General features: G+C 45.8%; 1 protein-coding gene across 1 annotated transcript in view; it reads right to left on the reverse strand.

Annotated features, from left to right (window-relative positions):
• FOXK2 (forkhead box K2) overlaps positions 7,754-23,256 on the reverse strand; it is a 50,844-nt gene continuing 35,341 nt past the window's right edge. Inside the window, exons 7-9 of the mRNA XM_018065397.1 lie at positions 21,921-22,217; positions 21,497-21,706; positions 7,754-10,981 (exon numbers count right to left, since the gene is read on the reverse strand). Of these exons, the coding sequence (XP_017920886.1) occupies positions 10,785-10,981; positions 21,497-21,706; positions 21,921-22,217 (704 nt within the window). The 3' untranslated portion in view covers positions 7,754-10,784. The remainder of the gene's footprint in view (positions 10,982-21,496; positions 21,707-21,920; positions 22,218-23,256) is intronic.

Raw genomic sequence — 23,256 nt, forward strand, 5'->3', positions numbered from 1 at the left:
TTAGTGGAATTTCAAAAACTCGAAAATGATTGCTTCTGTTTCTGAAGAGCTGAGGGACAGAATGTATCAGGATGTGCTAAGTATCTTCTCCCCAGCAGTAATGTAATGTCACAGAGAACACAGTAAGAGCACTGTCATTCACGTTTGCTTGTTTTAATGGCAAAGCCATTCAACCTGTGTGGAAAGAAGCTGTGAGTCTTCCTTTTGTCCTTCCCATGTCCTCTGTTTCAAGAGGATAAGAATTGTTTTATGGAATTACAGCTTGGAGACTATGATATGTTTACATTTGGTATCCTTTGCGTTTATCACGCACGGGGCTTGCTAAGCTGCTTGGGTCTAGATTTATGTGGGATTTCCTAGCTGTTCCCTCAAATAAGTCTTCTGCTGTTGTCTCTTTCTTGTTGGGATTCAAGTACACATGCATAACACCTTCTATTATCTCACTCAATGATTATTAAGGCTGTTCATACCATTCTTAAAGTATTTTTTCCTGTTTTAAAAAATAGGATCATGTCATTGAATACCACTAAAGGACCTATTACTGCCCACTCTTCTTTAAAGACTTTACAATATACTTTAAACTTTAGATGAATCTAAAATGTTTCTAATCCTTAACTAAGCTTTTTCATTTGCTCACGCACGTGAACAATTTTTACATCCTTGTGCATACATATAGTACAGGAGTTAAAACCTTTGGTCATTCTTCCGTTTGGATCTTCTCAGAGCAGGTCTTCGTCGATTTTCTTTTCTTCTGTGTACTAGTCATAGTAAACTGTCCTAGTACTGTGGGCTTGTATCTTGGATGTTGGTATGTATGTTGTGGATTCTGTTACGTTTCCGTGCAGAATGCAGGGTCTTTTCACTTTAAAGCATTTCAGGGCTCTGGACCCACCTGAACAGTGCCCCGTAATGCAGCTGGGTGGGGTCAAGAGGAGAGGAGGGCAGATGAGCTGCTGGGAGCACCGAGCTGAAGGAGGTGTGAGTGCTCAGCTTCATGCCGCTGCAGATGGGTACGTGGTTTTGTAAGATGGTTTCCTGCTCTGTTCACATGGTGAATCGCATTGATTTCTGAGGGTTCAACCAACTCTGCAGTCCTGAGATAAACCCCACCTGGGTCATGGTGCATTGTCCTTCTCTTGTTATTCAGATATTATTAGTTATTGCCAAATCTGACTTGCTGTATATTTAAGGATTTGTGTGTGTATATGTGTATAAGAAATACTCGTCTGTAATTTTCTTATAAAGTCCTTGCCACGTTTTGGCATCATGGAATTCGGGTTAGTAATTTAATAGTTTTGGCATCCATTTAAAAAGTATTTATACCACAGCCACCAAAATAGAAACATACAGTGGATTTTTACAAAAAAGATCTGCGGCAACACCTAGTGAAATTTATATATATTTGTGAGAAAAGTCACCATGAATAAAGGCTGTTTTCACCTAGGCGTCTGTTCTGATTGTGCTGCCCACAGATGCTGGCAGAATATCATAGACTCTGTGTAGAGTCCTCATCCTGGGTCATCGAGTACGGTCTGCGTGACGGTTTGTCTGTCTTCTGGGGGGTGTGAACTGATGAGGGCTAGTTACCTCAAAGGGCCAGTTACTTTCCTGGGCAGGTGCTACGGAAGAAGATATCTTGATCTCCAGAGCAGACGTGTGACTCCAGAAAATCACAGTGATTCCTGCTGTTCTGACACAAGAGAGGCTGGACTTGGGTCTACCACGCCCAGGGGACAGCGTCTGTGCTGACAGTGTCTGTCTTCCCAGTGCCTGCTGGACATGGCCTTGAGATTGCAGATTGACACCACTACCAGTCCAGCCCTGAACAGTCAGACCATCTTAACACTGTGAGCAAGAATAAGACTTTCCTAACTACTACAAACTACTTTTCTAATTCCAAGAAAAGAGTTGTCTCCTGTTCCTCCATTGAAGAGCTCTTCAAGTTAAAATCATTCTAACATCCGCTCTTTTGAAGGTCAGCCTGTCTTGGAGGACACCCTTCAAAGCCTTCCGAAAATGGTCCACAAGGGAGGATGGAACAGCTGTCAGGCACCTGAAGTACCCGCCAAGCAACCTCACAGCTTCAGGGAGATTAATTCCATCACAGCCCAGTCGGGATCAAGACTGGGGGCAGGGGCCGGACATCTGTAAGAGGTCAGGCAGTCCCGAATCTACTCTGTACACAACGGCCAGTGTATAGTCTGTTTTGATTGAGGCTCCAAAGAAAATCCAGCTGGAGCCATTTTCTGTAAAATTCCGCTTCAGGGTGCTTTCAATTGTGATGTGGTGAAGGGCAGACACACACAGCCTTTGCATCCCAGTTTCTGCAGTCATTTCAAGGCCTAGGTGTGCCTGACTCGGTCACACGCAGCAGCCACCTCTGGGGCCGGTGTTGAGCGGATGAATTTGCTTCCCCCTTTAGCAAATTCCCCAGGGATCCTGGGCAGAACACGGGTTAAGCTCCACTCTCCTTTGCACTCCAGCCCCTGAACCTTCAACCCCTTGTTTTGCTCAGCGGCTGTGTTGGGTCAGATCTGTAAGCTCATCACATATTTTTCACCCCCACCTTCTTCCAGGTAAAACTTTTAGAAGTCGTACAGTATGCATAAAATAGACCATTTAGATCAGTTTACAGAGCACAGTTCACGGCACTGAGTACATATGTTCAGAGTGTCGTGCAGTCTCCCTAGTTCCAGAACCTTCCATCATCCAGAACCGAAGCCCCCATTCTCCCCACCTACAGCCTCTGACAAACACAAACATCCTTTCTGTCTCCACTGATCTGTCCCAACCAGGGTTAGGACTTGAGCATATTTAGCGAGGAGGGGGTACAGTTCAACCCCCAGCATGCAGTCTGCATCTTGAGTCTAGAGTCTTCATTCTGTGGGAAATGTCTCTGAGATTCACTGGTTGTTTCAATAGCTTCTTCCTTTGATTGCCAAGTGGGGCTCCACTTAACAAGCATAGCTTGTTTATTCCTTCACCTGCTGAAGGATGTTTGGAATGTTTCCAGATCTGGGCGATCACCAATAATGCTGCTATCACTGGAGCTCATCACAACGGCCCCCTGGTCATCTGTGTCCTTTTTCCTTGGTCGTTCCAGATGGAGTTAATCTGCTAATTTTTTTTTTTCTTTGCAGAGAATCAGTTTTTATTTCATTGATATTTTTCTTATCCCCCTTTTCAATTATATTGACTGCTGTGGGTTTAGTTCATTCTTTTCTAGTTTAAGGTAGAACTGTAGATGACTAAATTTTAGGTTTTCTCTTCTATAAGCATTTCGTGCTATAAAATTTCCTATGAGCTCTTTTAGCTGTTTTCACAAATTTGATATATTTCATGTTCATTCTGCTACAGTTTTCTAATTTCTAAGACTTCCTCTTTAAATCATGGATTATCTCAAAATCTGTTGTCTATGGGACTTACCTTGTGGTCCAGTGGTTAAGACTCTACACGTCCACTACAGGGCACAGGGGTTTAATCCCTGGTCCGGGGACCTAAGATCCCACATGCTGTGCTGTGCAGATCAAAAATGAAGTTTTTTCCAGTATCCACAAACATTTGAGAATTTTAAAAATACCTTTATTATTGATTTCTACTTTGATTTCCCTATTTGTCAAAGAGCATACATACTATGTATGGTTTTAATTAAATCTTGTAAATATTTGTTTCATTACCCAAGATTTGGTATATATTGGTGAAACGTCCCATGTGCATGTGAAAAGAATGTGTATTCTGTTGAGTAGAACACTCCGTCAATCACAGTTACACTGACTGGGGTTGCTCAGGGCTTACAGACTTGCTTTCTGTCTACATATTTATCAGTCACCTAGAGTTGAGTGTTGAAGTGTCAAAATGTAATGCGGATTTATCTGTTTTAGTTCTGTCAGCTTTTGCTTTATTTAATTAATGTTGTTTTGAAGAACTGCTCCTCTTATCATGACGCAGTGCCATTTATTGGCGATGACTTTCCTTGGTTTGAAGTCTGCTCTGTCTGAAAACAAAACAACTCCTCCTGGGAATTCCCTGGTGGTCCACTGGTTAGGACTTTGTGCTTTCACTGCTGAGCGTTCAATCCCTCGTTGGGGAACTAAGACCTCATAAGCCACATGGTGTGGCCAAAACAAAAAAACTACTCTTACTTTGATTAGTGTTAGCATGGTTATCTTTTCCTGTTTATTTACTTTTAATCTATATGAAATGTCTTCATATTTAGTTTCTTGTAGACGACCTACAGGTAAGATCCTACCATATTATTGTTGCTTTTCCCCTCCACCTTGGTTTCCTGTTCTCTGCCTTGTGTTATTTCAAGAAAAATTTAGCATTCCATTTTAATTTGCCTATTGGATTTTTCCTTTGTTATTAGTGATTGCACCAGGGACTGTGGCACAAAAAGCTAGCTTTTCAGTCTACTTCAGAATGTTTTACCATTTCAATATAGAAATCTAGGGACCTATAGTTCTTCCTTTATACTGTACTTTCGTCAATGCATATTACGTATATACACTGAAAACCCTGACAATCTTAAACCTTTTACATTGGAAGGTTAGGATATTTTAAAGAATTTAAGAGGAAAAACTATTGTATTTCTCCAAATATTTACCATTTCTGTTGATCTCTTCCTTCATTCCTGAAGTTCCAAGGTTTCTCTCTGCTATTACTTACTTTTTGCCTGAAGAATGTCCTTTAGCATTTCTCTTTGAGCGTCTCTACTGGTTAGGAATTCTCTCAATTTTCTTTCATCTAAGAATATCTTTTCACCTGCACTCCTGATATTTTCTATGGATATAATATTCTAGATTGACAGTTACTTTCAGCCCTTTGAAAATTTTCTAGGCATATGGCCTCCATGGTTTCTGATGAGAAATCTGTATTCAGATTACTGTTACTCTGTATGCCACGAATTACTTTTCTTTGGCTGCTTTCCAGATAAAATGTCTTGTTTCATGGCCAGTGGTAATGCCTTGACATGGTTTTTCTTTGGGTATATCCTATTTGAAACTCTGAATCTTTAGAATTATATCTGGGACATTTTCAGGCATTAATTTAAAAAATATTTGTCTGAAGCATTGATGTCTTCCTCCTCTTACCGGAAATTCACTAAGCCAGTGTATATTAGATCTTTTTATATTATCTCACGGGTCCCTGAGCCTAAGGTTTGTTTCCAAGCATCTTTCTGTTGATCCACTGGATTTTTTGTTATAATTTTTTTTTGTTATCTTTAAGTTCTGTAGCTCTTGGTTCATTTCAAGAGCATCTGCCTTTACTTTGGAGTTTGATTACAATAATTACAGCCATAGAAAGCTGATGTCCTTTTCCAATTATTCCAACATACTTCCAACTGACATGTTAACTTTCTTTCCCCTTAAGAGATTTTCCTGGCATAGAGATTTTTGTGCATTCTGGACATTGTTCATTTTATGAATCTGAGTCCTGTTTACATCCTCTAGTGAATGTAGAATCTTTTTTTTCACTAAGCAGGCAAATAACCTAGCTAGATTCAGACTAAACACGCTGACCTGCCCTCGGTAGGCTGTAGTTTGGGGTTAGTTGTTTGCCAAGCTCTGCAGTGCTATCTGGGGCCAATCTTTATGGGAGTTTGTTCAATTAATAAAGCCTTTGCTTTGCTTCCTCAAGGTCAATTCCAGGCGTGTGCAGCTGAAGGTGAGCCCAGAATGCCATACGTAGCCGTAGGGAGTCTTTCTCTAATGTCCTGTCTCCCAGGTACCCCCCTTTTCTGGCCTTTGGCTAAAAAGCTCAGGCTTTAGCCTCTGTGTGATGTTATACACTTCTTGGGGCCAAAGAAAAGTACTTCTACCCTCCCCCTCCCTGGCCTTCTCTGGACCAGAAAGGAGTCCCCTTGCCTGGCTCCTCTTCTGAGCCCTCAGTGTCTCCAGGGCTACTGCTTACAAGTAGAGTTTTGTGACCCCCCTCCCCATGTCCCACAGGGGTCCCCCCTTTCCTCATGGGGAGAGGGCTTCTCTTGGGTATTCTGTTCATTCCTAAGATGCAGCTCTTATATTCAGGCTGTCCTGGAGTCTACACTAGGAGATACAAGAGGGAAGAAAAATTCAAGAAAATGGTCACCACACCGGTTGTTCTTACAGTTTCAATACTCCTGCTCCTGTTTCTTTTTTCAGAGAAGATGTGATAGATGCTTTATTTATTCAGCCAATGGTTGAGACATAGGGCAGAGTGTGGGACCTCAGGACATTTCTAAAATCAGAAATTTTGTGCCTGCAGCTTTAGTCATCTCATCAGAGGTCACCTGAGACCCATGTTAAAATCTAAGTTTGTACTGCTGTGCATATAAATGTGGAGGGAGAGGCTGCGAGAGACGTGTCACGTTAGCACAGTGTTCCACAAAGACCTACGGGAAGTGCTGGCCAGCAGGCCACCATGGAAACCACTCCAAACTACGGATTCCTTTACCTCCCATGTTCAGGCCTCAACTTACTATATGGTGACTACAGAGTCATGACACGCCCCAATGCCTGCCCTTCCTTCTCCTGCCTGGGCTGCGCCACACTGTATGCGGGATCTCGGTTCAGTGACGAGACTGAACCTGTGCCCCTGGCAGTGGAAGCGTGGAGTCCTAACCACTGGGTGCCAGGGAATGCCCCTCGATGTCTTCCTTACAGACAAAATATGGCCTGAATGTGGGCCTCCTCACAATAGCTTGGCTTTTGCTACATGAAGAAACTCTTTTATCAGTTAACTGAATTGTTTCCTATACCTAAAGGCTTCCTTCAACATCTTTCCTAAAAAGTATGTAATGAATTTGGCTGCGCCGGGTCTTAGTTGTGGCATGTGAACTTAGCTATGCCATGTAGGACCAAACCAGGAACAGCAGCCAGGCCCCCTGCTTTGGGAGTCTTAGCCAGTTGACCACCAGGTCAGTCCCTTATAACATCTTCTCCTTGGGTAAAGGTAGGTTATTCTCTAAGATACCTGTCCCCTCTTATTTGACTCAGTTTAACTTCAACAAGGTGACCCTAATAACTATCGGAGTAGCTTTTCCTGAGTGAGAAGGGGGAGGTAAGACCTAACACATCCTAAAGCATCTATTAATACAACATGGACAACAGATCCGAAAAAATATTTAGGGATGCTTCCGTTAGTTGGGAAAGACTGTCTCAGTACATGAGGAACAGTTCTTTTATGCTAATATGAACTGTTTTTACATTAGGACATGAATGTCAAGAACAAAACTCCCTGTGAACTCTGTCCTTGAGGTTCAGTTATCTCCCAAAGAGGCCCTTCATGGCGTCATTTCAGTATTCCTTTCTCCTCCTACCGCTTAGGACATCAGCAATCTGTGCCACAGACTTGTCGGTAGCTGGACAATCTAAGTGTTAATAGTGACTTGGGGACTGGAGTACCCGTGTGCCTCTAAATTTAGACACAATTTCCATCTCATGGGAGAATGTATCTCACTCAGGCTCAGGAGCAAATCAGAAGAAATGGCAGCTACACCATAACCTCAAAGTTAGTTTTAAAACTCCGACAGGATGGATAAAAGCCAGCGAGTCTTTGTTAGCACTGCCTGTGACCCAGCTCCCCTTGCCCATGCAGATATTCAGGGCCCCCTCTCTCCTGGTGGAGGCAAGGCGCCTGCTCTGCTGTTGTCATAGCAGTGTCTTGGCACAGGCGCTCCAGTGCTACCTAGGCCTTTGGCGCGCTCGGAAAAGAGCATATAAAAAAGCAGTGCCTGCTTAAGCTTATCAAAATGACAATGATACTCTGTATTCAATTAAAATTAATAAAAATATTTTATTGAATTTCAGGAACTTGGTACTTTTAAAATTTCAAACCTTTGCACACAAATCAGCACTATCCTTTCTAGAATAGTGGAGGTTAGGACTTGAAGATTGTCACTTGTCTCCTTGTAGTCACATAGCACAGAAATCCCAAGTCCTGACACGCCCCACCCCCTTCCGACCGTGGCCTCGCCTACTCTGCTGTTCTAGGAGAGGACGATGTGAGGGGTGATGCATTTAAGGAGCTCAACTGTCTGAGTGGAGACTCCACGGAAGATCAACCCTAAATCATGCGCGGACACCCTGGGATACGCCACATCACTTGGCTCACGTGAGAGTTTCCCTTTTGTACTTTTGTCTGGTTCGGGGCAGAGCTGCTGAAATGAAGTCTGTCATCCCTGAGGGAGCTCGGAAGTTTGGCAAAGAACAAAGCAGAGACTTTCTGAAATGACTCATTTAGGAACCACTAGTGGACTGCTGGGCGGGAGTTAAGCGCAATGTGACTGCTGACGTAGCACCAGGCATCAAGTGGGGCCACAAGGACACAAGCTCAGTGACTCCCAGGTGTTGAAGGGAATTCACAGCTAAATTCAAACATTTTAAACTGCCCAGGACATGGGCAGTTAATCTATGTCTTTCCCCCCTGCCTTTTCCTTGATATTCTTAAATATCTATGTGCCAATGAATGAGCCAAGACAACAGGAAAAAGGAAAGAGAACGCCTCGCCTTTGAAAAAGACATGCTTTAGCTCCTGGCAGCAAAAACTATCCTTCTCCCTTTAGATTTGAGAGCAGGGTACTTTTCTTACCTATAAACCCAGCAGAAATCCCTCCAAACCCCAAAAGTCTACATTTTAGGCTCAGAAATCATCAACTGACAGACTGGGCTTACACAGGGCAAGTCTACCAGGGTCTCTCAGGGTGGTGGTGGAGGTGGTCTCCTGGGCAACACACGAGGCATCTGCTTAGTGTGGCCTGAGCCGTCTCCCTCCCAAGGTGGTCTTGTCCACTCACCTCCCCAGAGCTCACGGCCAGGGGGCTGCAGTGGCCCATGACTGGCGGGTCTGGAGCACTCAGTGGAGTGACCCGACCCCACAAACAGGACACAGCACATCTGAATTATTTTTCAAATTGCAAACCTTCTGTGTAAAAAGACAAATAAAAATATACATTCCAAGGTATCTGTACAGTGCCTGGGAGATGCAGACAGCTGCCCTGAGGTGCTCTGATCCGTCCGTGCTTCAGTCTGCAAGTTAGATTTTGCTACTGTCACACACGTGGTCTCATTCACAGGATGGTTTTGTTTTTATTTTTTTAAATGGCTGAGTTATAAATCCAGCTAGTGTGCAGTAATTTCATAATTTTAATATGCATTATCTGCAATAACATTGTGACAGCTCCATACCGTGGATTGACACACAATACTTAGAACAGATTTATCATATTTGGTCTTTAGGTAAATAATAAATGTTTTAAAATTGCCTAAATATACCATTCTGAGCCATTTCATTCCACCAGGAAAATACAGGGTTTTTTTTTTTCTTTTTTCTCTCTTTAAAAAAAATTAAATACCAAAATAACTACATTTAAATAAATAACGTTATGATGATGACATTTAAAAATTCACAATAAGGCCAGAGCCCTCTTTCTGTTTGCATGCTGCTCAGCTCTGACCCCAGAAACCTCTGGAAAGGTGAGTGGCTTTCTTCCAGAGAAACGCAGGCTGAGGCCGAGTGGGCCTCCGACTTTTCATTCTCTCACCTTTGTTTCCTTTTCTCTCGCTTTTATTTTTTATAGGAGAGAGATCAGCCTTAGTATTAGATTCAGTTCTAAAAGGTTGAGGGGAATTTCCTATTACAAATCAAAAAGCAACCTAGGTGTTTCCAACGCTTACCGGACGGAGGGTGCTTGCTTCCCAGACCCTTGTGTTTACAGGCAGCTTCTGTTCCACCCCAGCAGCTGCTCCTGCCGTGAGTGGGGCAAACCGCAACATCACGGGGCGGCTGGCCGGCTGGACGATGCCAAGAGCTGGCGACGGCACCTAGAATAGTGAACGCGTCACGGAGAAATCTGTGGCCTTTGTTTGAAAAAGGTGTGATAAAAGGTTGAATCTTTTTTTCCAAATGACGAAGTAACAGTTCTGTCGTTTTAAACATACACAATACGTAGGAGATTTGTTTTACTCAGAGTGGAAAATTATGCCAGGGACAAAGTCAACACAAAGAAACAAACAACAAAAAGTAGCAAGAAAGAGAAATGGGTAAGTGCAGCTCCAGGAGCCTGGCAGCGCTTTCCGTCAGGGTTACAAGTGGCCCGCGGGTGTCCGTCTGTATGTCCGTCCTACACATGGAAATGGAGGAGGATTAAATTCATCAGGTAACTGCTCTAACATGGGAAATTTGCAGATGTCAAGTAGCTCCATCTGACTTAAACAGGACAGACAAAAGTAAATCATTCCATAGGCTGAAAACAAACAACAAAAACAAACAAAATTACGTTGTTTCTTCTCCCCAAATGAAATCCACACAAAAGGTCCTGTGTGATTCCAAAATTTCCAGAGTAGAAATGGAGTGATCTGAAATGTCAAAGACCCCATTATTTTGTAAAGAAAGAAAGTACACCTCAAAATATTCTAATTCCACATGTGAACAACAAAATACTGTCTCATCTACTGGCAGCGGGTGGTGGGGTGGCTCCGGCCCAGGCCCAGCAGGTCCGCTCGCACCGGGCGTGTCCTCCCTGGGCAGGACCGTGAGTCTCTACTGGGAGCTGAGCTGAACACTGGGCGGGGAGACATGCCGGAGCCCGGCTTTGCTGTTTGTGGTTCTGATGTTCAGGGGTGACTTCAGTCTTTTAACTTAAGGAGTTTTAAGGCCACCTGGGTTTGTGTTTCCAGTGCTGAGGTGAAGTCCAACCGCAGGGCCCTCTACCCACCGAGGGAACACGCTCCGAGCGTCGGTGAGAGGCAGTGTCTCCTTTTGGCACCACAGAGTTGACGTTAAAGTGAGAAATGCTCTCCCGGCTGCTAGTTCTGGACGCCCTTCTCCCGCGTGGCAGCCGGCGGCGCGTCCACACTCAGGGCGATGACGAGGCCCTCGCTGTCCTCCGTCTTGGCCCGCTTCAGCTCCGGCTGCTCCGCGGGCTCGCCGCTCTGGCGCTTGGTGGGCAGGGAGGCGGAGGCGGAGGCGTGTGTCGCCAGCATGTGCAGGGGGCTTGCTGCTGCTGCGGAGAGACAGTGGGTCAGAGCCTGCGCGTCTGGGCGGACGCTTGTCCCTGCCAGGCCCCTGGGCATCAGAGACCCCACCTCATGTTAACTGTGCGAACAGCAAGTCTTTCTGTGAACGCACAGCATCTGTTTATTGCTTCCAATAGTGGGCTGCCTTGCTGAAGTGGGAAGGGGGGAGGGCAGAGGCCTGAGGCAGATGGCTTTACTGTTTTGGCCAAGGGGCCAGTGCTGGCTTCTCCTCGACGCAGGGCCCCTGAGCCCAGGAGGGGACTGGGTTGTATCAAGCTAAGCCTGCATCTGAGCCACATACCTGCTCCAAGTCTGTCAGGGGAGGGACCTCCAGCGAGCCCTAGGCTGGCTTCCCCATACCCTTCCACCCAAGCCCATCCTCTCTCTCTGGTTTTCATCACCGAGAGGCCCTTCCTCCTCCTGGACTCCCGCTGGCACAAGGGCCTCCTCCACCTCTGATCACACCTGCCTCATGCTCTGCATAACCAAACCTCAAGGGATGAACCGAAGAAGGTCATCCCACACCTAGAAGTGCTCTTCCTGCAAGTGGGAAGGCAGACTGGGCCTGGGCTATTTACCACAGCGGGGGTGGGGGTGGGGCAGGGTGTGCGCTGGAGGAGTGACCTGGAGAGGCAGCATCCTGTCCAGGAAGACCCCTGCCCCCCTACCCAGTCCCTTCGCGCCCCAGGGGAGGTTTAGGACTGTGGCAGCAGGCGGCCATATGGAGAATGACGTACACACGAAGACCCTGAACAGCGACCTCATCTCACGAGCAGGCCTGAGTCCCAGCAGGGGCGTGTGTGCTGTCCTGCCTCCCTGATGCTAGTAACTTGATGTTACCGCTGCGGTAGCTCATGACAGCTTGCTCTACATGTTGCATAAGCATAAGGGCTTTACACCAAGCTTTATGACTGGGTCTTCTAATAGATCGCTTTAGCTAGCACAGGGGGACAACAGAATTTCCTCCCAAGAAATGGAACTTGAAGCTAAGTGAAGAGACAGGGGGTGGGGGGTAGTTTGCAAAATGAAACAGATGGGAAGCCACAGAACACACACTGAGGTCAAAGAAAGGGGAGTCCAGCACCGCCAGGACTCCAGCGCCCCCGTCCTCAGCTCCAGATTCAAAGCCATTCCACTTATATTCCCGGTAGGCTTTTGCATAGGAAAATTCATACGATCGTGTCTTCAGGGAACAAAGGGGCTGGCAGCTGGACCTGGTTAACATGGGGCTTCCGGCCATCTCCGCTGTCATCTCTTGAGAGTGACTGCTACGTCACTTTCAGGAATAAGGACCCGTGTGGTGCGGGGGCAGCACTGCAGTGAAGCCGGGTTCTTTAGGACGCACACGTCACTGCTGCAGTCCATGCAGAGACAGAGCCCTGGCAAGTTTGGGAGACGTCCCACAAAATTCTGGCTTGAATAAAATTGCTGTTTCAGGAGGATGTAGCAATGATTCAGAGCAGAATGGAGTTAATGTTTAGTCAGGACAAATCGGAGAGGGCACCCCCCACCAGTACTCTTGGTACTGGAAAATCCCATGGACAGAGGAGCCTGGTGGGCTGCAGTCCACGGGGTCGCTAAGAGTCAGACATGACTGAGTGACTTCACTTTCACTTTTCACTTTCATGCACTGGAGAAGGCAATGGCAACCCACTTCAGTGTTCTTGCCTGGAGAATCCCAGGGACGGGGGAGCCTGGTGGGCTGCTGTCTATGGGGTCGCACAGAGTCGGACACGACTGAAGCGACTTAGCAGCAGAAGCAGCAGCAGGACAAATGGCCAAAGCCTAAAAAATTATGTGACTGGAAGAACAGGCTGGTGCGGTGGGGCAGGGCAGCAAGGCCTGCTCTATGGGAGGTGTGGCTGTAGGTGGGGCCCAGGCCCCAGATTCTGAAGCAGGTACAGTGTGGTTCCTAGGCCATGCTGAGCAGTCTTCCACTAACTGATCTGCAAACCCTTAGAAAAGGTGACAGCAAAGGAAACGACCTGGGCAGTGAGGGAGCCTGAGAGTGGGCAGAGAAGTCTCAGAAGGAAGATGGCAAAGGGGCACTGGCGCCACAGCGAGCAGGTGGGATGCCACCTAAACATGCGTGTTGCCCCAGGGACTCCACACCCAACCCACACGCCCCAGGACTCCACATCCAACCCAGGACTCCACATCTAACCCAAACGCGTTGCTGCCCCAAGACTCCACATCCAACCCAACTGCGTCACTGGAAAAACGGCAGAACCATAGCCGTACTGGTGAGCCGCAGGTGTGGGCCCGGGACTGAGGCCTGGGTTGAGAGCCCGCCTCACGGCCAGACTCATCCCACCTCTCCACCCCTCCGTGAGCAACAAGCATCAAAACGTGCCCTCCCTGTGCCCATGGCGGCAATAACCAGAGCTCAAGGCACCTGCCTGGAAAGACAGGCTTCCTTTTCTAAGGGTGGGAGGGCGGCCTTGATGACACACTACACTGAGGCCGCCACACAGGTGCCCACCAAGCAAGAGGAACACTGTGTTCCTGTTGAGGTGCCTGGCCCTCAGTCACGTGGTGCCTCAGCAGGAGGGGGATTCAACTCCAGGGTCACCTTTCAAGGGGACTCCAGGCACCATCCTGAGCCCCCACGCTCCCCACCCATCCATTAGCATAGTCCGCATACAGGCAGAGGCCAGTGGCTACACTCTGGACGGTGGCAAAGCCCCCAGGGGCTGTGAACACCTGTCTCCCTCCCGGCCCCCAGCTCGCCTGTTTCCCGCAGCAGGCCTGGCGTTATAGGTCTCCCTGCCCGTGCACCATCCTGCATGGTTTCCTGGCCGTGTCCTGGGGTGCCCTCCCCACTCAGGCAGGGGCTCCACTCCTGTCTGAGTGTAACTCATGCACAAATTTCCTGCTACAGCCCAGCACCGCTGCTCCTGAGAGGTGCCTTACACAGCTGTGAGTCAATCAGAGCCCCGAGCTGAGCCAGACCAGACAGCACATCAGGCTGGCGGCTGCTGAGCCACTGTCTCAGGGGGAACACAGGGTGGGGCTTGTCAGCTAATCGACACATACCCTGTCTTATGTGTTTTTTGATTAAAGACAACTCAACCTATACTGTTTATCCATTAACACAGAACTCATGCCTGTATTTTCCCCATAAGGCACATCACAACCTTCATGCCTAGAACACTCCAGGCCTTCTCAGAACCAGGCCCAGAGCCCACTTTAAATAGCAAAACCACCACCAAGAAGCACAAAACATGGAACACACGGCCCTTAGCAACAGTGGGGGCTTCCCTGATGGTCCAGTTAGTTAACCTGCCTGGCGATGCAGAGGACACCAGTTCAATCGCTGCTTCGGGAAGATCCCACGGGCCGTGGGGCAGCTAAGCCTGTGCACCACCGTCACTGAAGCCCACTCCCTGGAGCCCGTGCTCTGCAACAAGTCACTGCAGCAAAGAAGCCAGCACACCATAACCAGAGCGCGGTCGCCACTCGCAGTAACTAGAGAAAAGGCCCTGCAGCAACAAAGACCCAACACAGCCAAAGAAAAAGTAACTTTAAAAGAGAAAGAAACAGTGGGAAAGACACACGTTCATAGCGGGAGCTGAAACAAGGGGATGGGTGCTACCACACCCTGCTCTACTGGGAGCCAGCATGCCCAATTAAAATACCTTGCTGCTCTGCACAAGCCTGCAAAGGACTGTGAAAGCGCAGCGTGTCGACTTGGGAGTTATAAGTAAATTTCAGTGATCTGCAAGAAATCTGCAAACATGGCATCCAAGTATGGAGGCTCAAGTGCGTGTGTGGGACCACCTCCCAGGGGTCCTGCCAAGCAGCAGCTTCACACCAGGCGGGCGCTGCAGGCAGAGGTGGAATATTGCCCTGGAGGTGATGCCGCCTCAGTGCTAGCCTGGCTGCGCCCCCAGGTTCTGGCCCAAGTCTAAGCAGCTCCTGCCCGTGCACCAGCTGCTGGTCCCGTGGGCGCCCTGCCTGCTCCATCCACAACCTACATGTGGTTCCCGGAGGAGGCCAGGGGGAGTTAAGAGAGCACACCACTGGGCAGACAGCCCAGGTTTCCACAAAACCCTTTTGCTTCCTCAGCACCAGGACCTGGACCCAGCGAAGCACAGGCTGGGGGCCAGCCAGGGCCAGTTTTTGTGAGACGGGAACAGTACCTGTGAGCACAGCAGAGGCTCTTTAGGATGACAAGTGAAATGCTGCTCATAGGGGAACACTGTCAGCAAGGTAAAGACTCCTTTCTTCCCCAGACCACCACCCCACAAGCTGGAGGTCAAGGGCAGCAGAATCTCCACAAAGGTGGACTGAATCTGTGACCAGAATTGTGGTCCAGTGCAAAAGAGGCTGAGAAAGTGCCAAGAAGAGGTTCCAATACACAATGGCCTGAGCCTGACTTCCAAGTTCATTCTATGAGGCCAGCACTACCCAGATACCAAAGCCAGCCAAAGACCATATGAGAAAACTCAAACCAATATCCTTGATGAATACTGATATAAATATCCTCGAACTAAATACTAGCAAACTGAATTCAATAGCATGTTAAAAGGATCACACACCATCACCAAGTGAGATTTATCCCAGAAATGAAAGGGTGGTTCAACATATAAAATCAACTAACAGAATACACTGTTTTGACAGACTAAAGGACAATATAATAACATGTATGATAACCCACAGTTAGACAGCGTAAATCCTGAGAGACTGGATGCTTCTCTCAAAATCAAGCATGCTCGTTTGCCAACACTAATCAAGTCCTACGGGCAGCTGGGCGGGAAAGGGAAATAAAAAGCATCCAAATGGGAAAGGAAGTAAAACTACCTCTACTGGCAGATGATGTAATCTTTATATATAGAAATTCTAACAAATCCACATAAAGAAACCCCCAAATAAAAAATTAATATAATCAGCAAATGTGCAGGGTACAAGATCAACATGCAAAAAATCAGTTGTATTTCTATACAGTAGCAATGAACAATTTCAAAAGAAAATTATGAAAACAATTCCATTTAGAAAAACATTCAAAAGAAATAGGGAGAATTTTAACCAAGACTTAAACACTGTAGGACTTCTATAGTGAAAACTATAAAGCACTGTTGAAGAAATTAAAGAAGACCTAAATAAATGAACAGGTATTTCATGCTCAAGGATGAGGGAACTTAATATGTTAAGATGGCAATACTACCCAAAGCAATCTACAGATTTAATGTAATCCTATCAAAATTCCAATATTTCCCCTCAGAATTGGAAAAGCTGATCTTAAAATTCATAATTCCTACCCCACAACTTCCTACCAAGCTACAGCAGTCAAAACAGTGTGATTATGGCATAAGGACATAAAAATCGATGAAACAGAACCAAGAGAAATAAACTCATACATCTGAGGTCAACTGATTTTCAGCAGCGGAGCCAAGACCATTTAACGGGGAAACAACAGTCTCTACAACAAGTGGTCCTGGGAAAACTGATCTCCACATGGAAAATATGAAACAGGCGCTTGCATGAGATACAAGAATTAACTCAAAATAGATCAAAGATCTGAATGTATGAGCTAAACTCTAAAGCTCTTAGTAGAAGAAAACACAGGGGAAGGTGTAGGTCTTCATGACCTGAGGTCTGGCAGTGAATTCTCACCAAAAGCACAAGTGATGAAAGGGAAAGAAACTGCACTTAATCAAACTTAAAAACTTTTGTGCGTTAAAGATACCATCAAGAAAGTGAAAAGACAAACTCACTGAATGGAAGGAAATATTTGCAAATCATATACAAGTATCCTCCCTATGCCCTTCTATAAAAGTTTCCTTTATGCCACTTTGCTTTTATGAAATAACTACATCACTACCCATTTTCGCTAATGGAAAGAAATCTAAAGAGGATTTTCACTTCTATGGAGAAAGGGGAAAAGCAAAAATAAATGTTTACCACTTGTTTTGCAGCAAGCCATTAGAGTCAGCAGCACCCCAAGCAGTGAGTGGCAGAGCCAAACTCCTCCCCAGGAACCACACTCCATCTCGGCATCAAGACAGCAGAGCTTTGAACTGTGTCTGTGAGCATGTGTGCTCTATCTTGACTCATTTTGTACATCCGTTAGCTAGACATGTTCTCAGGTTTCACAGGAACTCTCTACTTTTAGATAGCAGGGGATACCTGTATCTGATCAGGACCTAAGTTTCTAGAATATATAAAGAGTTCCTATAACTCAACAACAAAGACAAACCCACTTTAGAAAAAGTGTAAGGATCTAGACATTTCTTCAAAGATGCTACAAAATAACCAACGAGCACATGAAAAGATGCTCAATGTCATCAGTCCGATGCTCAACATCATTAGTCACGAAGGAAACGCAAATAAAAACCACAATTAAGATGACCATGATCAAAAATAAAAGGAGAAAACATCAAGTGAGGTTGAAAAATAGAACCCTTATACATCACTGAGGATGGAATGTTAAATTGCTGTGCCTGTTGTGGAAATCAGTTTGATGGCTACTCAATAAAGTAAACACAGATTTACCATACAACTCAGCAATTTCACTTCTAGGTATACACCCAAAAGAAATGAAAACAAGGATTCAAACCAATACTTTACACGAATGTAATAGCATTATTCCAAATAACCAGAAGGTGGAAACAACCCAACTGTCCACCAACTGATGAATGAGTAAACAAAACGGAAACACATTCAGCCAAGGAGTGATGCACTGATGCACACTGCAACATGCATGAACCTCGAAACGTTGAAGAGGCCAGTTAACAGAAGCCACAGTTCTTATGGTTCCATTTACAGGAAATATCCAGCACAGGTAAATCCACAGAGACAAAGTAGATTAGTGGTTACCAGGGACTAAGGTAAGTGGGGAATGAGGAGTAACTGCTTAACAGGTATGAGGTTTCCTTTTGGGGTGATGAAAATGCTTTTCAACTAGTTAGAGGTGATGTTTTCAAAATACTGTCAATGTGTTTAATGCCACTGAACTGCATACTTTAAAATGGTAAATTTTCATGTATATTTTACCACAATTTTTTAAAAGTACATATTATTTGAATCCTAAGGAGAAAAGAATTTGTTTGTTTTTAAAACTATAATAATGGTATTGCGCTTATGTATTAAAAGAGAATTCTTATCTTTTAGAGATGCATGCTCAAACAGGGAATGACATACCTGGGTGGGAGCAGACAGGGCAGGTGGGGAATATGAACAAGGTAGGCTATGACCTGATTTCCAGAATGTCTGTCATTTTCCACAATAAAAAGTTGAAATATCAAACCTTCTGATTTTCAAAATTCATTAGTAACAGGCACACCTTTCTCAAGAGTGGTTTTCAAGAGTAAAAGAGGCCACAGCTGGGTCATACAGTATCCACCCAACACCAGTTTTCAGGAAAACCACCATCTCCACTTGCCCACACAATCTTCCTAAAGCTGATCTGCCACCTCCTTCCTCCTCCCCTTTCTTAAGAGCCCCTCTCTAAAGCCACTCAACTGTGCTGGTTCGGGAATGAAAATGTCAAGATGGAGCCTGAAACCAAGGAAGAGTGAAAACACTGGCACTGTGAACCTCAATTACTACTGACTAGGTAGCAAACTCTTCAATCACTACTGACTAGGTAGCAAACTCTTCAATCACTACTGACTAGGTAGCAAACTCTTCTGGACCAAGTGATTTCTAAGTAAAAGATTGAGACTAAACTGACGGAGAACCAATAAAATTTCCCACTAACAGACAATTTAAAATAGTTTTTGCTGAAAGATGACTAAAACTGGAAGGAGTTTCAGCGTTTCTTCTTCCTTCTTCTAAGTAGGAACAAGGTCTCTGAGGGCTGACCCAGCACTTTCCTTACTGTTGCCAGCAGTGATCATCAGTATAATTGTGTGGTTTTCTTTAAAGCCCAGATGTATTGAGAAATGCATCTTTACTAAAAATGAATGAATTAATAAATTGATTTATTTGACCATGCCGTGCAGCTTATAGAATCTTAGTTCCCCAACCAGGGACTGGACCTGCTCCCTCAGCAGTGAAAGCTCGGAGTCCTAGCCACTAGACTGCAAGGGAATTCCCAAATACAATTTTTAAAGAATTAAAATTTTGGTTTTGGAAGGACTGATGCTGAAACTCCAATACTTTGGCAACCTGATGCGAAGAACTGACTCATTTGAAAAGACCCTGACGCTGGGAAGGATTGAAGGCGAGAGGAGAAGTGGACTGTATAGGATGAGATGGTTCGATGGCATTACTGAGTCAATGGACATGAGTCTGAGTAAACGCGGGGAGTTGGTGATGGACAGGGAGGTATGGCATGCTGCAGTCCATGGGGTCGCAAAGAGTTGGACACAACTGAGCGACTGAACTGAACTGAATTTTGGTTTTGAACAATTCTTCAGTTACAACAATTGATAAGTAAATCGTTATAGTCACAGATAATTAAATCTTTAATATTTCTACATTTTGCTGTTGCAGAGAAAAGACGTACTCAGTAAATAACATTCAATCATAAAGTATATGGCATTAGCACAAAATCTGTGAGGGGCATGGGACTTAGCCATGAGGATGCATGAGCCTGCCTATCTGTGGACTGATATATGGGTGAAGTGAAAAGTGAAAGTCACTCAGTCGTGTCCACCTCTTTGCAACCCCATGGACTATACAGCCCATGGAATTCTCCAGGCCAGAATATTGGAGTGGGTAGCCTTTCCCTTCTCCAGGGGATCTTCTCAACCCAGGGATTGAATCCAGGTCTCCCACATTGCAAGTGGATTCTTTACCAGCTGAGCCACATGGGAAAAGTGGGTATCAAATCAAGACAGTATTCGGAGCCAGGAGCACATTTAAACGAATGATGTGTTATTTTAAAACATCAGTAATGGGAATTCCCTGGTGGTCCAGTGGTTAGAACTTTGTGCTTTCACTGCTAAGGGAGAGGGTTCAATCTCTGGTCAGGGAACTAAGCTCCTACAAGCTGCAATGTGCAGTGAAAAACAGTAGTAATAAAAATTAAACATCAATATTTTTAATAGTGGAAAATTTAATTACTTGCTTATTAAATTTATGAAGAAAAATTTTAGATACCAATTTAAATATGTGAAAGGGACACTCAGTTTTTTAAACTCCTTAGACAGGTAGACATAAAAGGTTCCTGATATGCACAGTGCTTCTTGGAAGGTCTGCAACACGTGAGAAATGTACATTCTTCAGCCCCAGGCCAGATCTGCTCAACTGGGGACTCTGGGACAGAGCCCTTGAGTGATTCTAAGGCACATGATATGTCTGGGAATCACTGGCCCACACCATGTCTTCATGACTTAAGACAGAGAGGAACAGCTCAGACCAGAAATGGACCGTCCACCTCAACACCATCTGCCTCCAGCCACGCCAAGGGTCACCAGGTCTGCCACATCTGGACCGCCTGTGACAATGAAGTTACTCACAGAGAAAAGAAAAATGAGGCCTGAGCAACTCTTACTTAGGAGACACATGGCTTGAGGAAGAAAGCATTTTAAATGGGCAACTGGTTGCAAATTTCCCAATTTATCCACAGGTGGCATGTTATCTATTATTTAAAAACAAAAAACTCTCGGTGGTTAATCCTCCCTAGAAAACATTACAGATCTTGTCTGTAATGTTACAATAGAGATCTGCCTACAGATCTCTGTTAAATTCAGGGAGGAGCAGGGGGAAGTGGAATCACATGAGGTGTCCCAGGTCTTCATCCCTTAATAGCTCAGTAAGGATTCAGAGGTCAACACAATTAAGCCTTCTGTTCCCCGCCCTCTTTCAGAGAACCTATAGCTTCTGATTCTACTGCTTTAGGTCCTGCAGCTGAATCACAACAGCCCACAATGTGGACAGCACGCACTTTACATACCTGAGTGAAAACCCACTGCTAAGATGTCTGCATACAAGCTCCAAGGACCCAAAAATCTTGAGTTGACTCAATAGCCAGCCAGACTCCTACCCTTCACACTGCTCCACGGAACTGGATGGAAGGAGGTTCTCTTGTTTTCTGATTTAAAAGCCAAGCTCCCTTAAGCTCATCTATGTCAGAACATCCATGTGGAACCATGTCAACAGGGCTCCTGAGGGCCTTCAGAACAAAGAGCACAGCAGATACTCTCAAGCAGCCCCTGCCGCAGGGGAGGGCACTGCCTCTGGAGTGAGCTGAGATGCCCCCAGGGGGCAGTACGGAGTCAGGGTCCACCATCCAGCCGCCAGGCTGTTTCCAGGCCACACCTAGATGGCTACGAAAGGCGGGAGTGTTTTTATCTCTCTAGGTACTTAGAAACGCTTTCCTCTTCAGATAGCTCCTCCAATGGGAATTACATGGGAGCCAATTCCCACAGCTACTTCCCAGCTACTTCCTATTCCGTTTCCAATAGTTTAGAAATGCAAACATTTCTTCAGAAAAAATAAAAATGAGAACTGTAATAGAACGAAAACCTTGAACACCACGCTTCATAAAAGGAGAGCAGAGGACCTTCACTCACGTTACTGGCACCCAGTTACCCACGGGGGACACTGCTTACCATTGTTCACCTGGCCGTGGACAGCGGCGGGGATTGGCACCACGTGAGTCCCGTTTTGTGTTACAGTTTTTATTGGAAGCTGGTGCTGACCTAGAGGTGCCTGCTGCACTATGGTGACCGTCTGGACAGGGGTGGTCTGTGACGTCTGAATGATCCGGCCAGCAGCACCTAATGTGGCATGGCTAATCGCAGGGATAGGTTCTACTTTCACTAAATTCAAAGAAAAGAGAAAAAAATGACATCAACTAATATTACTGGGTAGCTTACAGAACTCTCACTAATTTAAAGCAAAGCAAACCAGGTGGCGAACATCCCTGCTCCAGCATAATGTCACGTAACATGTTAGCAAAGGGTCAGGTGAACGAGGCTGGCAGGTTTTTAAAAGCTTGAAAAACTGCCCAAAGCGACTGCCTCTACCGCTTACCTTTTACTTCTCTGTGGTCTCCATTCTCTTGTGGCTCCGCCTTCGGGGGGGCCAGCACAGCTGCCTGAGTGACCACAGCCTGTCCTGCGACGGTGTATGTGTTTGCTGGGGCCAGTCCAGCCACGCTGGTGACGGACACCGCTGGGATCTGGTGGACGACGTGAACCGTCTGCACCACGGGCTGCTGGGAAGTCGAGGTGGTCACAGGGGCGGCGACAGTGTAGGTGACAGGCTTGATCGTCGGTGGCAGTGGTCGCTGCACGGCGATTAAGACGGGCTGACTAGACAGAGGTGAGCCTGCCGAGGACGGGAGCGGAGGTGAGGCTCAGGTATCCCGAACCAACTAACTGACCCCTCAGTTGCAACCTACAGGCTGATTTAAGAAAACAGGAGGTGGCCCCTTTCATCTGGTAATAATGCAGTCATTCACAATGAAAGAAATGACATATTTAATGGGGATACTTAATGTATATCTAACTGCTAAAAATGCAATCTCTGCTTTGTTCAGATTTTCTTTTTTTTGGCCACACCTTATGGCATGAGGGATCTTAGTTCCCCAACCAGTGATCGAACCCATGCTCCCTGCAGTGGAAGTGTGGAGTCTTAACCCCTGGACCGCCAGGGATGTCCCTGTTCAGATTTCTTACAACACTTCTTCCGACAGTTCTCGCCTCATGAAAAAGAAAACATCAACACAGGATATGGGAAGGAGCTGCCCAATGAGGCCTGAAGAAGGGGGCCATGCTCCCTGGTATCGAAGTCTCCATCTCATGACAGGTGTGGAGAAGCAGGAAGCGTGGAGACAGAGCTGTCCACCAGCAGCCCTGCCAGCCTCTGCTCTTTCTGGTTTGGGCATTTGGGCTCCAGCAGCAGGAACTACAGATGGGGGCTGGCAGGGGTTGTTGCCAGCATGGCCAGGAACTCCAAAATATCAAAATGCGCATTTTGCCAACCAAGTAGGAACCATAACAGAATTACCTTGAACACATTTTCACACTACTTTTTTTTTTTTAATTCCCCAGGGCACACATTTTTATTCCACATTACAACTTTGTATGTACACTAGGAAATATTCACGTACCTACTAAATAGACATTTATTTCCTGACAGTGTCTACTTTGTCTAATTTATGTTATTTCTTTTTGAGGGAATTCTTTTTCACAGACTTATGAATGATGAAACAATTGAGAAACAGGTTAATTCTAAAATTCTTCAGGTACCTACACATACGAGTCACAAAAGAATGTTAACTGATTAGGAAAAAAAAACAGAACACAGTGCAGTTAGCTTCTCAGAGCCTATCAGGCACAAGGCTCAAAGGCTCCAAGGCCTCTGG

The sequence above is a fragment of the Capra hircus genome, chromosome 19 (genome assembly GCF_001704415.2).
Source record: "Capra hircus breed San Clemente chromosome 19, ASM170441v1, whole genome shotgun sequence".
Lineage (NCBI taxonomy): Eukaryota > Metazoa > Chordata > Mammalia > Artiodactyla > Bovidae > Capra > Capra hircus.